The sequence below is a fragment of the Convolutriloba macropyga genome, chromosome 9, assembly GCF_964194025.1.
Source record: "Convolutriloba macropyga chromosome 9, txConMacr16.3, whole genome shotgun sequence".
Lineage (NCBI taxonomy): Eukaryota > Metazoa > Xenacoelomorpha > Acoela > Convolutidae > Convolutriloba > Convolutriloba macropyga.
In genome coordinates this window covers 9,808,057-9,826,018 of record NC_134476.1, presented here as the reverse complement: position 1 = coordinate 9,826,018, position 17,962 = coordinate 9,808,057, and the positions used below count along the sequence as shown (strand labels likewise).

The 17,962-nt window shown below is 35.1% G+C and overlaps 1 protein-coding gene across 1 annotated transcript; it reads right to left on the bottom strand.

Moving 5' to 3' along the window:
• Positions 1-1,415: 1,415 nt before the first annotated feature.
• Positions 1,416-13,394, bottom strand: LOC142346118 (uncharacterized). Its single transcript, XM_075398623.1, has 4 exons — positions 13,242-13,394; positions 9,183-9,568; positions 6,160-6,431; positions 1,416-1,448 (listed from the first exon to the last, which is right to left on the bottom strand). Exons 1-4 carry the CDS (start codon positions 13,310-13,312, stop codon positions 1,416-1,418), a joined length of 762 nt encoding a protein of 253 aa, XP_075254738.1. The 5' UTR covers positions 13,313-13,394.
• Between the last annotated feature and the right edge of the window lie 4,568 nt (positions 13,395-17,962).

Sequence of the window (17,962 nt, the reverse complement as noted above, 5' to 3'; positions counted from 1 at the left end):
AGACAAGCAGAAACTGGAAATATCGTGGTGTGTCAGAAGAAATTTTCAGTGAGATACACCTCGGCGACGACGACGTGCACCTTAGCAAGTCCGGGATCAGCGGCGTGAAAACCATCCTGAAGAAACGATTCTTGTAAAAGAATCACTCGAACAAGTGCAACGAGGAAGGACACCTCGACTAATTCGAGTGCCCATTCAAGAACTGCAACTGCAACTACTAACTCCGTTTCCTCCGGCTCTTCCAGCGAAAACCACCCAGGTAGTTAGTTTCTACTTAACTGTTTGTTGTTATACCGCTGTCTCTCCTCGCGAGAAACAAAGGATATCAGCAAGCAAGCGCTGCTTCACTACAATCTCTCCTAGCGAGAAATAACTAGTGAAACAACTACGATCCTAACAACCCTCGAGTAGTAGCGAAGTAGAACGAAAAAGCCTCAAACGAAAAGTCGATCGAAAACGATAACAAACAAAGAGGTAAGTTCAAAATCGAAAATTGGAATGGGCCTTACAATCAACTGTAATGCATGCAAGGCTGGCATTACTAAAAAGATACAATCTTTCGATGCGTATCATGCGAAAAGATTATGCATATGACCACCCAATGTACTAAGCTATCTGGCACCTTCATCAACGCTCTCTAGGAGATAAATTTGAATGTACTTCTACTATGCAACAACTACGTAAAAACGAACAAACGGGACGTCGTCCTGGACGCTATCAGCAGCCAAAACAAAATCGACAACAGCAACGAAAATCAGGAGGAAATGAAAACTTTTGTTAAAGAAAACGTCGGTAATCAACTGGAAAATGAGATAAAGATAACTTCCTTTAAGAGCGCTGTTGAAAGTAATCTCAACGACCTAGGAGACATTGTGACCAAAAAAGTCAAACCAAAAACCGAACCTCCCACAAACGATCACCCCAGCGGCGTACGTGTACGTGGAATACCCGAGCTAAAAGACACCAATGCTAGAAAACGTGGTGAACATGACAAAGCTGAGATTGAAAACCTACTAAAATTCCTAAAAGTCGATTCTAACATCGAAGACTGTAGGCGAATTGGAACATACAACGAAAACAAAGACAGAACTATCATAGTCAAACTCAGTAATGACTGGAACAGAAAACTGCTCTTACTATCTCTTGGCAGATTGCGGAACTATGATAAAAAAGTGTACCTTAGCAGAGAACTACCAAAAGAAGAACAACTGTTGGAAAAAGATCTACTTAAAAAAAGACGAGAATACATCGAATCGGGAATACCAAGAAACAAGGTCAAGATACCAAGAAACAAGGTCAAGGTCCAACACCTGAAACTACTCCACTACGATGATCAAAGCAACACCTGGGATGAGGTCGCCCTGGATACGGGATGGTGACTAAACACCAACGAAAACAGAAACGAACAAATTACTCTACTCACTTTCAACGTACACAGCGTCCTCGACCTGCAAAGACGTTTCACTCTTGCAAATGCAATTTTAAACCAAAAATACGATGTCTTATGTCTCAGTGAGACATGGCTAACAAAATCTGTCCCGAACGAGTCTCTTTTTCTCAATAATTTCCGAATATTCAGAAATGACAGAACATCTACTGAAAATGTCTCCAAACCCGGAGGAGTACTCATTGCGGTACAGAGAGAAATCAACGCTAAACAACTGACACTTGACCATACATTTGAAGACGCGATAACTGTTATACTAACTGACAAAAACAAAGCACAAAAATTGTTGATCAGCTGTATCTATAACCCTCCAAAAAACAGTCCCTACAGATGGCCACCTGATAAATGCTCGCAATTCCCTACAAGTCTCAAAACCAAACGTAAACAGTTGAAAGTTTCAAGCTCTATATTAACTGAAGATATTAACTTTGTGCATACATCTTGGGGGTCAATGCAGTTCACAGACGAATATGAAAACACAGTCCCTGATCAACTAGCGAATCTCAACTATGAACAAAAATTTGACTTCCAATGCATACTTGGCAGCAAACCGCAGTTAAACGTCTTCCTAATAGATGAACCTGAGTATTGGCTTAATTCAACAATTGACACCACACTTACAAATAACTATTCAATCAATTTAAAAAAGTGCTCAGACCACCCAGAAATCTCATCCCTGTTAACCGTCAATAATACAACGGAGAAACACCATAAAATTGTCAAATAAGCAATCTCTCGGACTAACTGGGAGAACTTTAATCAAACATTCGTCGATAATCCCTTCGAACCTTACTGTTACAGAAATGTAGACGAAGTCACCAATCAATGGTACTTATGGTTCAACAAACTGTTTACCGAAAACGTACCAAGAATTACTAGCCACCAATCTTACCTCCCTCCATGGATCTCGAGACCTACCTCCCACCTGATCAACCAACTTAACACACTCAATCGCAAAGAAGCCAGAAAAACTCAACCTGCAAAAAATTTCTGATCTCGAAAGCAAAATTGAAATCGAATCCTGTAACGACCAAGCCGACTACGAAAGCAAGATTTTCAGAACAAGGGAATTCGGTAAGATCCAAGCCTATCTGAGATCCATTAAAAAAACGCCACCGTACCCCACATGAAATGCATTTAAAAAACAAAGTAGCAGAAAATGATGAAAGAGAGGCAAACCTGTTTAACCAATACTTCCAAAACGTTTTTAACTTAAAAACAAACAATACAAACGTTGACTTCGGGACAAATACATTCAACAAAATAACTTGCTGCGAAAAACAAGTCACGGAAATACTCAGTTCTCCTAAATCAAAAAAGGCGAAAGGACCGGATCGAATAGGAAACCAGACCCTAAAACAACTGGCAACCACACTGGCTAAATGATTAACTGTCATCTTTCAAACCTGCTTCAACAAAGCTGTATACCCACAATACTGGAAAGAAAGCGAAATAACTCCAATCTACAAAGACGGTGATAAAAGAGAAGTAACCAAATATAGACCTATTAAATGCCTCTGTTGCCCGTCGAAAGTCCTAGAAAAAGTCATCTTTGACTGGTTATACCCAGTAGTAAGGCAAAAACTTCTCAAGTAGTAAGGCAAAAACGACTCTCAATTTGGGTTTAGAGACGGTCGCTCAGCCATTATACAACTTATCTGCTTCCTCGATAAAGTATACCTGCTCAACGATTCGTCGGCAATTGATGAACTAACGGTTTTCTACTTAGTCTTCAAAAAAGCTTTCGACAATGTTCCTCACGATCTCTTGCTTTTGAAAATCCACAAATGGGAATAGGTGGAACAGCCCTAAAACTAAATGCCAATTATTTAGACAATAGAAAACAATGCGTGAAAATAAACAACTCAAGATCTGAATTCCGTGATGTCACTAGCGGGGTCCCACAAGGGTCCCCACTGGGTCCTCTACTATTTTTAATCTACATAAATGACCTCCCCACTGTTGCAAGTGAAAGTGAATGCTTCGGATATGCCGATGACTACAAACTGTAAAGAACATCTCATGAACTCCTAGAAAGAGACCTAATAAGTTTACATAACTGGTGTGTCGCAAGCAAAATTAATCTCCATGATGACAAATGTAGTCTGATACACTTCAAAAAACAATCAGTGGTCAAAATGAACGAAGTCGCTGTCAAACCTGTTAAAGTTCAAAAAGACCTTGGTGTCCTAATCTCGAACGACCTCTCCTGGAAAGAAAACTGTAATCTGCGTCGAACTAAATCTCTGAAATCATTGTGGATCCTCAAGCGTAGCATTTATTTCAAGTCAACGACTAAAGCCAAACTAAAAGCATACACAGGATACGTGGTACCCGTCATATTGTACGCACGTGAGGTCTGGTACCCCACCAAAACAGACTTGTCAAACATCGAAAGAATACAGAAAAGTGCAACACAGTGGATTCTAAACATTACAATTCCCTATAAAGAAAGACTCAAAGAACTCATCTTTCTGCCACTCTCAATGTACTTCGAACTCAACAGTCTCCTACTGTTCTGCGCCATCACTGACCACAAGTATGACATAAAAACATCAGACTACAAATCACGTAATACCAATGAACGAAACAGACAAGGCTCCAACTCCAGCTTCAAAATTCCCAAAACCAGACTCAAAAGGACCGACGATAACTTCTGGACACGAAACGGAACACTGAACAACATTCTGAGTAAACATATCTACTTAACAACGAAAGAAAAAAGAAATGCACGAATAACACAGCAATTTTGGAAATTCATCGAAAAATTCAACGAAGCCAATCTATGTATCTGGAGGATACTCTGCCAATGTACGAACTGTAACCAACATTCCAAACTTACTCACTAATGACATAAAGGGTGAAGACCCATGGTATATCCCTAAAGAGTTCGCTACTACTACTACTACTACTACTACTACTACTACTACTACTACTACTACTACTACTACTACTACTACTACTACTACTACTACTACTACTACTACTACTACTACTACTACTACTACTACTACTACTACTACTACTACTACTACTACTACTACTACTACTACTACTACTACTACTACTACTACTACTACTACTACTACTACTACTACTACTACTACTACTACTACTACTACTACTACTACTACTACTACTACTACTACTACTACTACTACTACTACTACTACTACTACTACTACTACTACTACTACTACTACTACTACTACTACTACTACTACTACTACTACTACTACTACTACTACTACTACTACTACTACTACTACTACTACTACTACTACTACTACTACTACTACTACTACTACTACTACTACTACTACTACTACTACTACTACTACTACTACTACTACTACTACTACTACTACTACTACTACTACTACTACTACTACTACTACTACTACTACTACTACTACTACTACTACTACTACTACTACTACTACTACTACTACTACTACTACTACTACTACTACTACTACTACTACTACTACTACTACTACTACTACTACTACTACTACTACTACTACTACTACTACTACTACTACTACTACTACTACTACTACTACTACTACTACTACTACTACTACTACTACTACTACTACTACTACTACTACTACTACTACTACTACTACTACTACTACTACTACTACTACTACTACTACTACTACTACTACTACTACTACTACTACTACTACTACTACTACTACTACTACTACTACTACTACTACTACTACTACTACTACTACTACTACTACTACTACTACTACTACTACTACTACTACTACTACTACTACTACTACTACTACTACTACTACTACTACTACTACTACTACTACTACTACTACTACTACTACTACTACTACTACTACTACTACTACTACTACTACTACTACTACTACTACTACTACTACTACTACTACTACTACTACTACTACTACTACTACTACTACTACTACTACTACTACTACTACTACTACTACTACTACTACTACTACTACTACTACTACTACTACTACTACTACTACTACTACTACTACTACTACTACTACTACTACTACTACTACTACTACTACTACTACTACTACTACTACTACTACTACTACTACTACTACTACTACTACTACTACTACTACTACTACTACTACTACTACTACTACTACTACTACTACTACTAAAGATGACAAATCGGTTCAAAAATTGAAATTAAGCAACATAACGAAATCTTGAATTTCAGCCAATTTCGGTTTTCTTAAAAAAACTTATGGTTTTTTATTTTTCAATTTTGTAGTTAGTAATGTTAGGAGGCATAATTAGATGATAACACTCGGGTAGATGAGCAATTATATTATATTTTATTTGGCTCGTAGTCACAGCAAGCCTGTGCTTCTGCCAGAGTTGTCCATTTGCTCCAATTTACTTCTATAATTCCACAAAACGTATCTTACTACATGTAAAAAGGCTACAAAGCAACCTTTCTCATGCCATTAAACAAAGATTAATTATTGTATATTATACATAAGAAAAAAATTATATTTGGTATCCGGGGCTAAAACGTCTTTGGCTAAAAAAATTCCACATATTAACGTAAAATCCTATTAAATCTATGGGTAGGGGGCTTGTAATGGTTTTTCACCGCGTATTCACGTCTATAATATTAGATTTGCGAAAAATCTTTAATGGATTTAATTTTGTAAAAAATGCTTATTGAAAACTTTTCCTTTTTTCGCTCCCACGAAGAAGCGCGTCGGCATATGTTTGGCGAAGAAATCAATCTGGTCCTGGGTTCCATCGAAATCTCCGAAAATTTTTCCTCCTTTGGTCGCACATTGTGCTATGTATTCATCGTAGCTTTGGGTATTTCTGATCCAGATATAGTTTTCCAGAACGATGTCAGTTTGAGTTGAACATGAGTCTTTGCCACCGTGAGCAGCTGGCCATGAATAGATTCTGCTTATTTTCATCCACTGTTTGGAGTATTCGAATCCTAATGAAATCTGTTCTAATTTTTAAAATAAATCTCAATTCACCGATTCTTCATTCTTGATAAAAAATTTCCAAAATGTTCATGAAAAAGGATTTGAAGAAAACATTTGAAATGGAGTAAAATTTCTGTGCATTTACTTTCCAAGCGTATGGGATATTAAAAATTTACAATATAAAGCGATGCAAACTCTTATGGTTTCAATTTTTAGGGTTGAAGTTCAACCTTGTGTACGAAGAGTTAATGGAACCCACAAATTCCTCCCAATTTGATGTAGGAGCGACTGGTAATTTGCCCGGAGCGATTAGTGGTGCAATAGCGTGACTGCAATGGGCTAATTTTTGAGTAATTAAAACGTCCCAGGGGGGAACTACGATGTCAAAGTGGGTATAAAGGTCGAATTTTCAAAAGACAACTTTTTTAATTAGTTATTTTTAGCCGCAGCCCGTTGCACTCTTTATAAGTTATTCCAGTAAATATTTGTGTTTAAGAGTGCGCAGCAAAAGGCCTACAATGTTAGTATACTAACAATGATAGTTTAAAAAATTTTTCTGAATTCGTCCTGCTCATAAAAGCCTATAATTGGACTGAAAATGTACTGATTCAGAACTGATTTTCCGAGTTAATATGGGAATGTATGGATCCAGCGCTGAATTGTCCTGGTACTAGGGTGCGGGTAGGGCTTTGGGCATTAAAAATATTGAAAACTGGGCCTGCCATGGTTAGTATAAAAGAAAATGAGTGGGGCAACATTTCCGCTAAATGCAACAATGGCATTGATTAAAAACGTCCGGGTGCCATAGCGCAGAATTTTTACGCCCGCCAATAAGACGCCAATTTTTAAAAACTAAAAAGCACCTTTCAACAACATAGAGCAAGAACTATTATGGTTTATCAAAAATTTACTAGAAACATCGGACAATTCAGCTTTTAGAGGACCGCCATCCAGAAGGGGGAATCCGTGATCAACCAAGATCCCATTAAAAAGATGTTAAAAAAGCAATAGCTGAACAATAAAGTCAGGGATTACCAACTTTTCATTAAGAAATAAAGTTGAGTTTCAAATCATATGTGTTTTGACAACACTATTTAAAAATTTTTTCTCTTAAAAGAAGGACTTTCAGAAAAATGTTTTTGTACCAAGAAGAGGAGGTTCTCTTTTTACTAGAGCCGATTATATCAAAACTTCTTTTTACATCTATGCACATCTATTGATGCACGGCACAATACTCCGGCCATCATAGATCTAGAAAAAAAAGTTCCCTTAACTCCTGTTGATCAATTTGTCCCGTTTTCCCACGGTAAATTTTCCCGTTTTCCCGTTATAGTTGGTTCTAGTAAAAGAGAACCTCCTCTTCTTGGTACAAAAACATTTTTCTGAAAATCCTTCTTTTAAGAGAAACAAATTTTTAAATAGTGTTGTCAAAATACATATGGTTTGAAACTCAACTTTATTTCTTGATGAAAAATTGGTAATCCCTGACTTTATTGTTCAGCTATTGCTTTTTTAACATCTTTTTAATGGGGTCTTGGTTGATCACGGATTCCCACCTTCTGGATGGCGGTCCTCTAAAACCTGAAATTTAATTCAAAAATTTCTTTTCCTATCTAAGGTTCCTCAAAAACTGTCTTTTATGCGCTGTGATTTTTCAATATCGCATCAAGTTGCGCCAGGAAATTTTTTAGAACATTTTTTATAGGATCCTGTCAAGGTCTGCCAAGGGGCGTTAGAAGGTGTTCTGATATTTTCTGCCTAGCAAGATCTTAGCAACATTTTTCAACTTTTTATCAGATTAATCAATATCTTCCCTGACAATGCAATCTTTATCAATGTTCCTTTCACTGTGTTTACATAAAATAGCTCAAGAATCGCGGGAAGTCAAAAAGAGAAAACAAACTTTTTTCTGGTTTGATGGGTAAAGTTTTCGGTTGTAATAAATTCCTATCGAGACAGCTCTAGAGGCATGACCAAACGCGTTAGGTTTTCTTTAAAGAGTTAGGTTGCGTCTAATTAGGATAAGTTTACTCAAAAAGTTACTAATTTAATTTCCTCCAGCCAATCAGATTTGGTGAAATTTTTATATTTTCTAACATCTGTTTGTTGAGACATCACAGGTCAAAACGAAGCATTGGTTAGGGTGACATAGGCTTAAAATAGTGCCTCTTTGAATGAGTTATTTGTTCAGAGGAGCTAGAAAGCCGTATGAATTTATTTTCTGTGATTAAATAGATTGATTCGCAGATCTTATGCTGAGACTGCGGTGTGTTCTAGAGGAAAAAAAATCTCGTTACCTAAGAGGTTGAGGATTCGACTATAAGGATCTCCAAATATGTGAGTCAAAACGATAAAAATGGGACTATAATTGGATGTTTTAGGTTTTCTTCCTATTACAGTCCCCCTCCCTGATCATTTTATCCCGTGGCATCGCCCATAGCAATCCCGATAAGTGTCCAGATTTTTCAGCTGCTTTAAAAGCCTTAATATAAAAGCCTTTATATAACCGCAGGGCTCTTAATTGCTGTTTTGTGTTAAAAAAATTAATCGAACTTTTTCTTTCGTCGATTCGAGCGTGTTCTTTTGAAAGCCGACTACGGAATATTTTTTTTTCAAAAAGTCTTCTTATAACGTCTTCAGATTCAAATCTGTTAAGAATTGGTACAATTCTCAGGTGATCACGTTATGACTTAAAGTTATCACATTTTAGTTAATTAATCCTAATTTAACAAAAGGAAAAAATAGAACAGATTATTTGCCTGCTCCTGCAACCTCTTTATACGTCTCCTCAACTGTCGCTCGGGAACATTCGGCATCAACTCGTTTATTATTAATCATACAAAGTCCAGGCGTTATATCGTCTGTGATTGGCTGGTATTTACCTTTTTGTTCACACTTCGGTTGGTCATTTTGTTTCATACCTGCGTAGAAACAATGTTCGCTCACATTCATTTGAGTTTTGTTCACGAATCTATCTTCTTTGTTCAGTTGACAGATTTTTCCGCCACATAAGTTATACGATCGGCAGTTTGCAGTTTGGTAACATAAATGGGTGCAGTGTCTTTGGTTTCGAACTTGTTTAGTTTCCAAGGGCGTTTCTTGATGTAAAATTGACCCCTGGATAATGTCTTCAAGCGGGGCTGCTCTAAAAAATTTCTTCCATTTTTTTCAAATTTCTGTAATGCTAGTTATGCTGTCAGTTATGCTAGTAAAAAGTGTCAAATCTACCCCAGCCGCCAATCACATACTGAAAAAAATTTTAAAATGAAGAGGGCGAAAATGTGGTTCATTATACCGCAGAGGCAGACCTGAATCGCCTTGGTAAATTCGACGGAGCGTGTAACTCAATTTCGTTTTACTTTTTTATTACAATGGATTTACATGAACTTTGCGCAAATTCGTTACATTCAAAAGCTATACTAGTTTGGAGGGAAAATGGTAAACCAATTCCGAAAAACTAGCGAATTTAAGAATCGCGGAATCCGGGTTTCAGACTTCGCGGCCTCAATTCCGCATTTGAACGTAACCCATTTTGGTTATGTTAGTAGCTGAATTCCATATACACTGATGCTATATTAATTTAAAACAGTGCTTTCGAAAGTAGAACATATCTTAAAAGTTTAAAAATGATATGTCGAGATAAGTTTTTTTAAATTGATTGTCGCAAAACACCACAGCTTGAAACTTTGAATTAAGAGATACACTTTTTGCAATTTTAATTCAAGTTCATTCGCCAGTGTTAATGAAACCCATTGTTAAAACCATTATAATTAAGAGCAATTGATTCTATAATTAACTAAAAACAACACATACTGTTGAATATAATTCAGTCACTGGATTTTGTAACTGGACCACATTTTTGAGCGTAACGCAGCTCCGCAGTATACGAAAAACCCATTTTTGCTGTGTTCCGATAGCAAACGATGTCGCCTGAATTTCGCAATTGAGCTTAACGGAATTCAGCAAAAGCATAATTAGCGAAACTCAATTCAATTCGGCAAAATTTTTGGATAATTTCTGCTGAATAGGTTGAAAAATTGATGAGTTACTTGAGCAAACAAAACAATTTAATCAAAATAAAATTGCAATAAAAAAGACATAGTAATTTGAACGAAGTTTTCAACAAATACATGAGTGCGTAAAACAGAATCATTTCAACAAAAATATTTGGCCTTTAACAAAAAATAGTTGGTCTATAACAAAAATAGTTGGCTTTTATCGAAAATAGTTGGTTTTAGAGTAAACAAAGAGCTTGGATAATGAGATTTTTAATTGGGAAAAAACACTTAGTTACAGTCATCACTATCTAAAATAGCCCATTATTGTATGTATTACTAATGTGAGGAAATAAACTAAGCATTAGCTCTTAGTGATCAAGCTATATTGCTAAGCATTTAGACGCCACGCTCAGCTGAGCTTGTTGTTGTTGGCGGTTTTTCCTCTGCTGCTGGGCTTGAATCACCAGCTAGTGAATTGAATCCTCGCAGAGTTGGAAAAATGCTTCTTTTACAAATTCACTGCTTTTTTTAGTGATGGTTTATACTTTTTGCCAGCTGGCGTAGTGTGAGTGTGATTGGTTGATTCACGATGTCGACGTAGACTACGGCAATAGCACAGTAAGATTGCATCAGATAGCACTAAAAATGATTGAGTTTTGTATTGTATGTAGCACTGCTACATTGGCCTTCATTAAAAATAGTTGGCCTTTATCAAAAATAGTTGGCCTTTAACAAAAATAATTGGCCTTTATCAAAAATAGTTGGCCTTTAACAAAAATAGTTGGCCTTTATCAAAAAAAGTTGGCCTTTAACAAAAAAAGTTTGCCTTTAACAGTTAGAGCTTCAAGTTGCCCTTGTATGTGGGACAGGGGCTGTTCGTCTACACCACCTAAGTTGCATCATTAGTAAACTAACTATAATGCAAAACAAATAACCTCCAAGCAGCAAAGCATCTATTGTTTCGGTCCCCTTCCCCAGATTAGTGGGACATAAATTTTACGCCCCCCAGCGCGCGTGATATTTTTTACATAGTAATCTTCTGTATAACGGCGCATAATTGTAACGCTCGCATTAAAAAAGTGAAAGGCAAAACAGAATATCCCCCTCAGTTTTCTGCAAACTTCATATTAAATGCCATCATCTAAGTTCTATGATGTATAAATAAACTCGGAAATAAATTCAATCGTCTCTTGATTGAGATTGCTCATACATAACGTTTATCAAAAAAGTTGCTGCTGAACTCTTGCGAAACCATATAACTTTGTGAAGGAAAGCTGAACCATTCTTGAATGATAATAAGATATAGATCTGTAAGTTCTACTATGATTGTGCCACGGTTTTACTACCTTGATAATTGTTTTTTATCTAAAATCGCATCTATGTATCTTTACCGTGATACCTTCTGCTTGTTGGCTCCGCTATTTTTTTGCATTCCCCATCTTTGCATGTTTACACCTACTGTTATAGTTGAGTGAGTTTATACATATACATTTACGAACAAAATGCATTAATTTAAAGCTAGCTAAGCTATGCTTCAATAATTACACGTTATTCAACAAAAAAAAAAATTTGAATGTGTTGTGCGCATCTATAAACAATTTGTACTAAAAATATGTTTGTTGTTATTAGCTTCATTAGGAGCTGATTGATTTTGAAAATTTTTGGACCCCTTCAAAACGCTCTCGATCTTCTTGGAGACTGGAGATTATGAATTCGTCTTAGGCTGCAAATGCTGTGGGAATTAAATTTTCACTCAGATATTTGATCCTTTTCTTGAACTTCCTGGTGGTCGGTTTTCGAACCACAACATTATGATTGAGTTCACGATTTACGCAAATAATTCTGCCATTTTGTGTGAATGCTGAGACGCGGCACTTCTAGCTTTAATATTTTGAGCAATCCCAGGTGCTGGCATATATTTTCACTCTTTTAACATAAGGATCGTGGCCTTCGACTACCAGCATTTCTTTGTTTTTGGTAGAAGGGGTAAACAAACTCAAAGCCAACAGTTGTCCTGCTACTTTCAAGATGCAGTAAAATAAAAAGTGTTCTGCAGTTCAATCTACTTTTAAATTACCTGTAATAGTTCTGGGGCTAGATATAGGGAGTAGATCAGATAAATAATTTGCTAAGGCTTATAAGCTTGCTTTTTATATTGAGCATTTTACTATTTTTTTCATATTATAGGGGTATAAGTATATAAATGTCGGTCATTCCAACCCAATTTTTGTCTCTAATAAAGAGACTGATTAGAACTGATCGATTGAAAATTACCCTCAGTTATAAAAATACAGGGTTTACAAGTCGGGGTTAAATTATAGGTGCTATAAAAAAGGGATGAAAACCAGGACATCGCTGTCTCGGGGGTAAAACTTTGGGCTTTAAACCTCTGACTGAGTCATATCAAATTTTATGCCACCGACTGTAACTTATATTTTGTTATTCACATCAGTTTTCATTTTACACACTATAGAGCGGAAAACCATTGACGAGGCCGCTAAAAGGTATAGCAATTGTTAAATTCTCCAGCATCACAGTAAATTATAGTGAAAATTTAATTCATAAACTTTCCGCTAAAACAATCTAAGATTTTGTTTCATATCACACTAATGATATAGTAATTAATACACTAATACAATGATACAAGAACTCAAAACGCAGTACCAATTGTTCGCATTTTCACACTGTTTTTGAATCGGCAAAATAGCGTGGAAAAAATGATGTCATCAAATTGAAGAAAAAAGACACCTAATATCAATTTTAAAGATGCAGAAACATTTTAATAACAGAAAGTTCAACTCATCCATAGTGAGAATTTACCTGTTAGCCCTTGGAACTTCGAGGCAAGTTATTTGTTGTGTTGACAATAATATTAGAGTAAATATCAACATCCTGAAAATTTGTTGTTCCGTTCTTTTTTCGAGATTTTGTCCAAAAAGTTCAAAGGGCTCGTTAGAAAAGGTTATTCAAATGTTCAAGTAGAATAATCTGTTCAAGAGATGTCTTTCAAATGCCATGACAAAACTGTTCAGTCTTTTTGTTGTTCAAACGGAAAAAATAGCAAAATTCAAGTTTAATTTTGGACAGATGAAACCTCTCTATATCCGACTTGATGATTTTTAAAGCTGCGTATGCGGTTCACTTCATATCAAGTACCAATTGAAAAGACGAAAATCGAAGATAGTTTCGAGTCCTGCTCGGAAACCTCTTGTCTCTTTATTTTGAGTTTCTCTTTTGTAAGGAAAAGGTTTTACCAAAGTCTTTGTTACCTAACTACAGAAGCAAACGCGTAAAAAGAAAACCAAAAAAGATATCATATCTGAACTTTTGGTCAAATCCTATAAACAATAATACTAAAAAACATAACAGGAACAGTCCTGAACTGCAATTCGCAGAATTTTCATTGAATATAACATAGCAGGACAAGTCCTGAAATACAATCCAAGGAATTGAATGAAAAACAGACCTAATGTAACTGACCAGCAGATCAATTGAACAATCCCGGCCAAAAAGACGAAATCTCGAAAGTTGAGAAACTAAAAGAATCAAACTAAACAAAAAAAAAACAATTATTCCTAAAACACTTGAAGCTTTTAACCTGAAGGCCATTTATGACACAATGCAATATAGTCATTAACCCACGCAAAAGACTTGAAAGAAATTAATTTGACACTAAAGGTAGATAATCTCGAAAAAACTGACAAAATCTTCAAAAAGAAATGTGAAAAATTGTTCAAATGAAACGACAAAATTTAAAGATATTTTTCGAAAATGTGTCTGGAAAAAATGTTCAAATTCAATCAAATTTTTCTCTGTGGAGTTCTGTCTTCTAACTCATCTGCAACCTTTAAAAAATTTCGTTGGCCAATAAAGATAGTTATACTCAGAAAATGACAAAAAAAATCAAAAAATTTGAAAACAATCGATAAAATTTAAACTGCAAACTTTATTCAAAATATTACTTTTATTTGCAATCCAAAAAAAACAGAAAATTATTTTGTTGCCACTAGAAACTCTGCAATAAGATACTAGACAAATCAATAGCAGCAAGACCCAGGCCACTGAGAAAAAAGACTGAAATTTCAGGAAGTCAAAGGAAAAATTACAATTTGAAAATCGCTAAAATTTGTAATATTAAAATCTTGAAACAAACTCCCCATTACCACTAGAAACTATGCAGTAACCTATTATCAAAACCTAAAGGAAATGTTTTAGCTGTTCAGGTTTGAGAAACCTAAAAATTGACAACAATTTTGAAAAAAAAATGAAAAAATTGGCTTATGCCATAAAAATTTTGCAGTAAACTATTAGCAAATTCTAGACGAGATTTCTTGCCCCCCTGATGCTGGAAAATTTGAATAATGACAATTAATTAATCTCAGAAAATTGAAAAAAACTACAAGTTTTATCAAAAAAAATTGGTAAAATTCGTGAAGTTGAAAACCATTCCATTACCACAAGAAACTATAAAATAACCTGTTATTGAGACACCAAGAGCTGGAGCTGAAAAAATGTTCAAAAATTTTGAAAAAATTTTAAAAATTAGAAAAAATTACCGTGTTTATGTTTGGTGAAGCAATACATATAGCTCTTAAAATGGCCATAAAAAGTATTTACGTCTTGCAAAAGACCTTTACCAACTTTTAAAAACCTCAATTTCAGACTGGTCCAAAAAAAATCCGAAAAAAACAAAAATATTGCAACATTTTGGGCTCAAAAACTTTTGAAAATAACCTGCTAACCTTGAATTGCGGCCTTCCCAGTAGCTTCATCCCTCTGAGTACTTGAAGAACTACTAAACGCGGCTAAGGGCCTCTAATGAAACTTGATCCCCGCTGAGTTTTATCTGTTTATCCCGTTTTGAAAGCTCAAACTCATGCAAGAAGGTGTGAAAACATCTTAAAAATTTTTTAAAAAACATAGCAGGACAAGTCCTAAAATACAATCCAAAGAATTGAATAGAAAAACTGAGAACTAATGTATCTGACCAGCCGATCAATTGAACAATTCCAGCCCAAAGGACCATATCAAAAGTTGAGAAAAAAAAATTAATTGCTATAACTCTGACGCTTTTACCATAAAGGGCAATTATAATAGGATTCAATATACTCAATAATTCCCGCACAAGCCTTGAAAGAGATTCATTATCCACTAAAGGTAGATAAACTCCAGAAATATGACAAGTGCTTCAAAAAACTTAAAAAATCTCAAAGTGCAAAAATTAAACAGAGTTTCTAAATTTCTCAAAAAAAATAAAATCATTTATTCGTCTTTGGAATTCTTCAATGTAACTCCTCTGCAAGACTTGTTTTGTTGGCCAGTAAAGATCGTTAAACTCAGAAAATGACAAACGGAAAAAAAATTAAAAATAATTGCAAATTTTTAAAAAATCTTAAAACAATTACAAAATTAATATCTTCAGAAGCATTTCTATTGTCTCCAGACACTATATAATATTATCACTTCAAGCTTTATTTAGTTTCATTGGCTCACAATCTCGATACATTCGGACCATGATAATGTTCAGAAAATTTGAAAAAAAATTTAAATTTTATCAACAAATTGTTAAAACTCAAGTTATTAAAAGATTGACTAGCAATCCATTGTCTCTAGCTATTAAGCAGTAATTTATTATCAAACCCAAGAGGCCGTTCTTGGGCCCTTGGCGCTGGAAAAACTCGATGTTGAAATATTTTCAAAAAAACTTTTAAAAAATTCAATTTTCATTTGAAAAAAACTGCTAAAATGGTTAAAATTAAAAAATGAAAACTCTTTTATTGCCAATAGAAACTGTGGAGTAGCCCCTAATCAAATGTTCGGGGAGGTTCTGTGAACCTTGACGCTAGTCAAGCCTAAAAGTGACAAACTTTAAAAAAAATAGCAAATTTTATCAAAAAGTTGCTAAAACTAGTGATATTAAAATGTTGGAAACCATCACATGGACAAGAAAAATTTTTCAGTTACCAATTATCCTATCCTTTAGGAGGTTTCATGGCACCTGTGGCTGGAAAAACTTAAAAATGACAGTAAATTTTAAGAAACTGCAAGAAATTAAATGTATAAAAAAATGCAAGTTTTTATTAAAAAATTGCCGAAATTCGTGATGTTAAAAAGTTGAAAACCAATCTAATAACTCTAGAAATTATGCAGTAACCTATTATCAAACCCTAGAGGAGGTTCCTTGACACCTACTTCTGGAAAAACTCAAAAATTGACAAAAATTTTCAATTAACTTGAAATAAAATGTAAAATTCAGTATACATTTGTGTGTGTATGTTTTTAGTACCAAAACACATAGCTCTTAAAATGGGCATAAAAAGAAATTTCGTCCTGCAAAACAACTTTTATCAACTTTTAAAAACCCCAATTTTAGACTGGTTTAACAAAAAATTCGAAAAATGACGAAAGAACGCGAAAAATTGCAACATTTTGGGCTCGAGAACTCCTAAAATTGACCTTTTAACCTTGAATTAGGGCATTCCCAGTAGCTTCACTACACTACGCATTTACGGGACTACAAAACGCTGCTAAGGGCCTCTAATGAAACTTGATGCCCGCTGAGCTTTACCTATTTATCCCGTTTTCAAAGCTCAAAAAAGGTGTGAAAACATCTTACAAAAATAAAAAAACATAGCAGGACAAGTCCTGACGTACAATTCAAAGAATTTTCATTGACTAAAAAGAAAAAATAGACCTAGAATGGATTATGAGTGAATTGAAACAACCTTTTTAAAAAAATCAGATAAAAAAAATAAGAAAAAAACAGAAAATCAATGTCAAAATGCCGCATGTGAACCAAAAAAACCACTAGCGACAAACGAAAATTTAATTCAAACAAAAAAACTAGACCTAGAATGTGCTTTGAATGGATTGGGAAAACCATTTAGAAAAAAATTCGATCCAAAAAATCGAAAAAACAGTAAAAATCAGAGAGAAATTGCCGCATGTGAACAAAAAACCACTAGCGAGAAAGCGAAATTTTGTTCAAACACCGTTTTCTCACTCTTCTTTAAAATTAGAGCGAAAAAATTCACGCCGCAAAACCACTCGCTTTTTCGCTCCATTTCCTGTTTCGGCGTGACCAAAATCACTACTCCAATTTGACTTCAAAAATCATGAAAATGTGTGAACAGATCTTAAAAAAAAGACAGCGCCCCAATACAATTCAAATTCTTTGAATTGTAAAAAGACAGAGCACCAATACAATCCAATTCTTGGATTGTAAAAAAGACAGAGCTCTAATACAATCCAATTCTTGGACTATAATAAAAAATTAGGTCCAGAAAAAATGTCTTGGAATTGACTTGGAATCATTTTGAAGAAAAAACTCTTTAGAAAAACTCTTTAGAAAAACAACCGACGCAGAAATCGAAAAGAAAAGACTGTTAACATTATAGTAAAAATATCGCATGTCACCAAAAACCACAAAAGAAAGCGAATTTTTGTTCAAACACCGTTTTTTCCACTCAACGTCAAAACTATAGTAACAAAATATATGCCGCGATACCACTCTTTTCTTGGCTCCACTTCCTGTTGCGGCG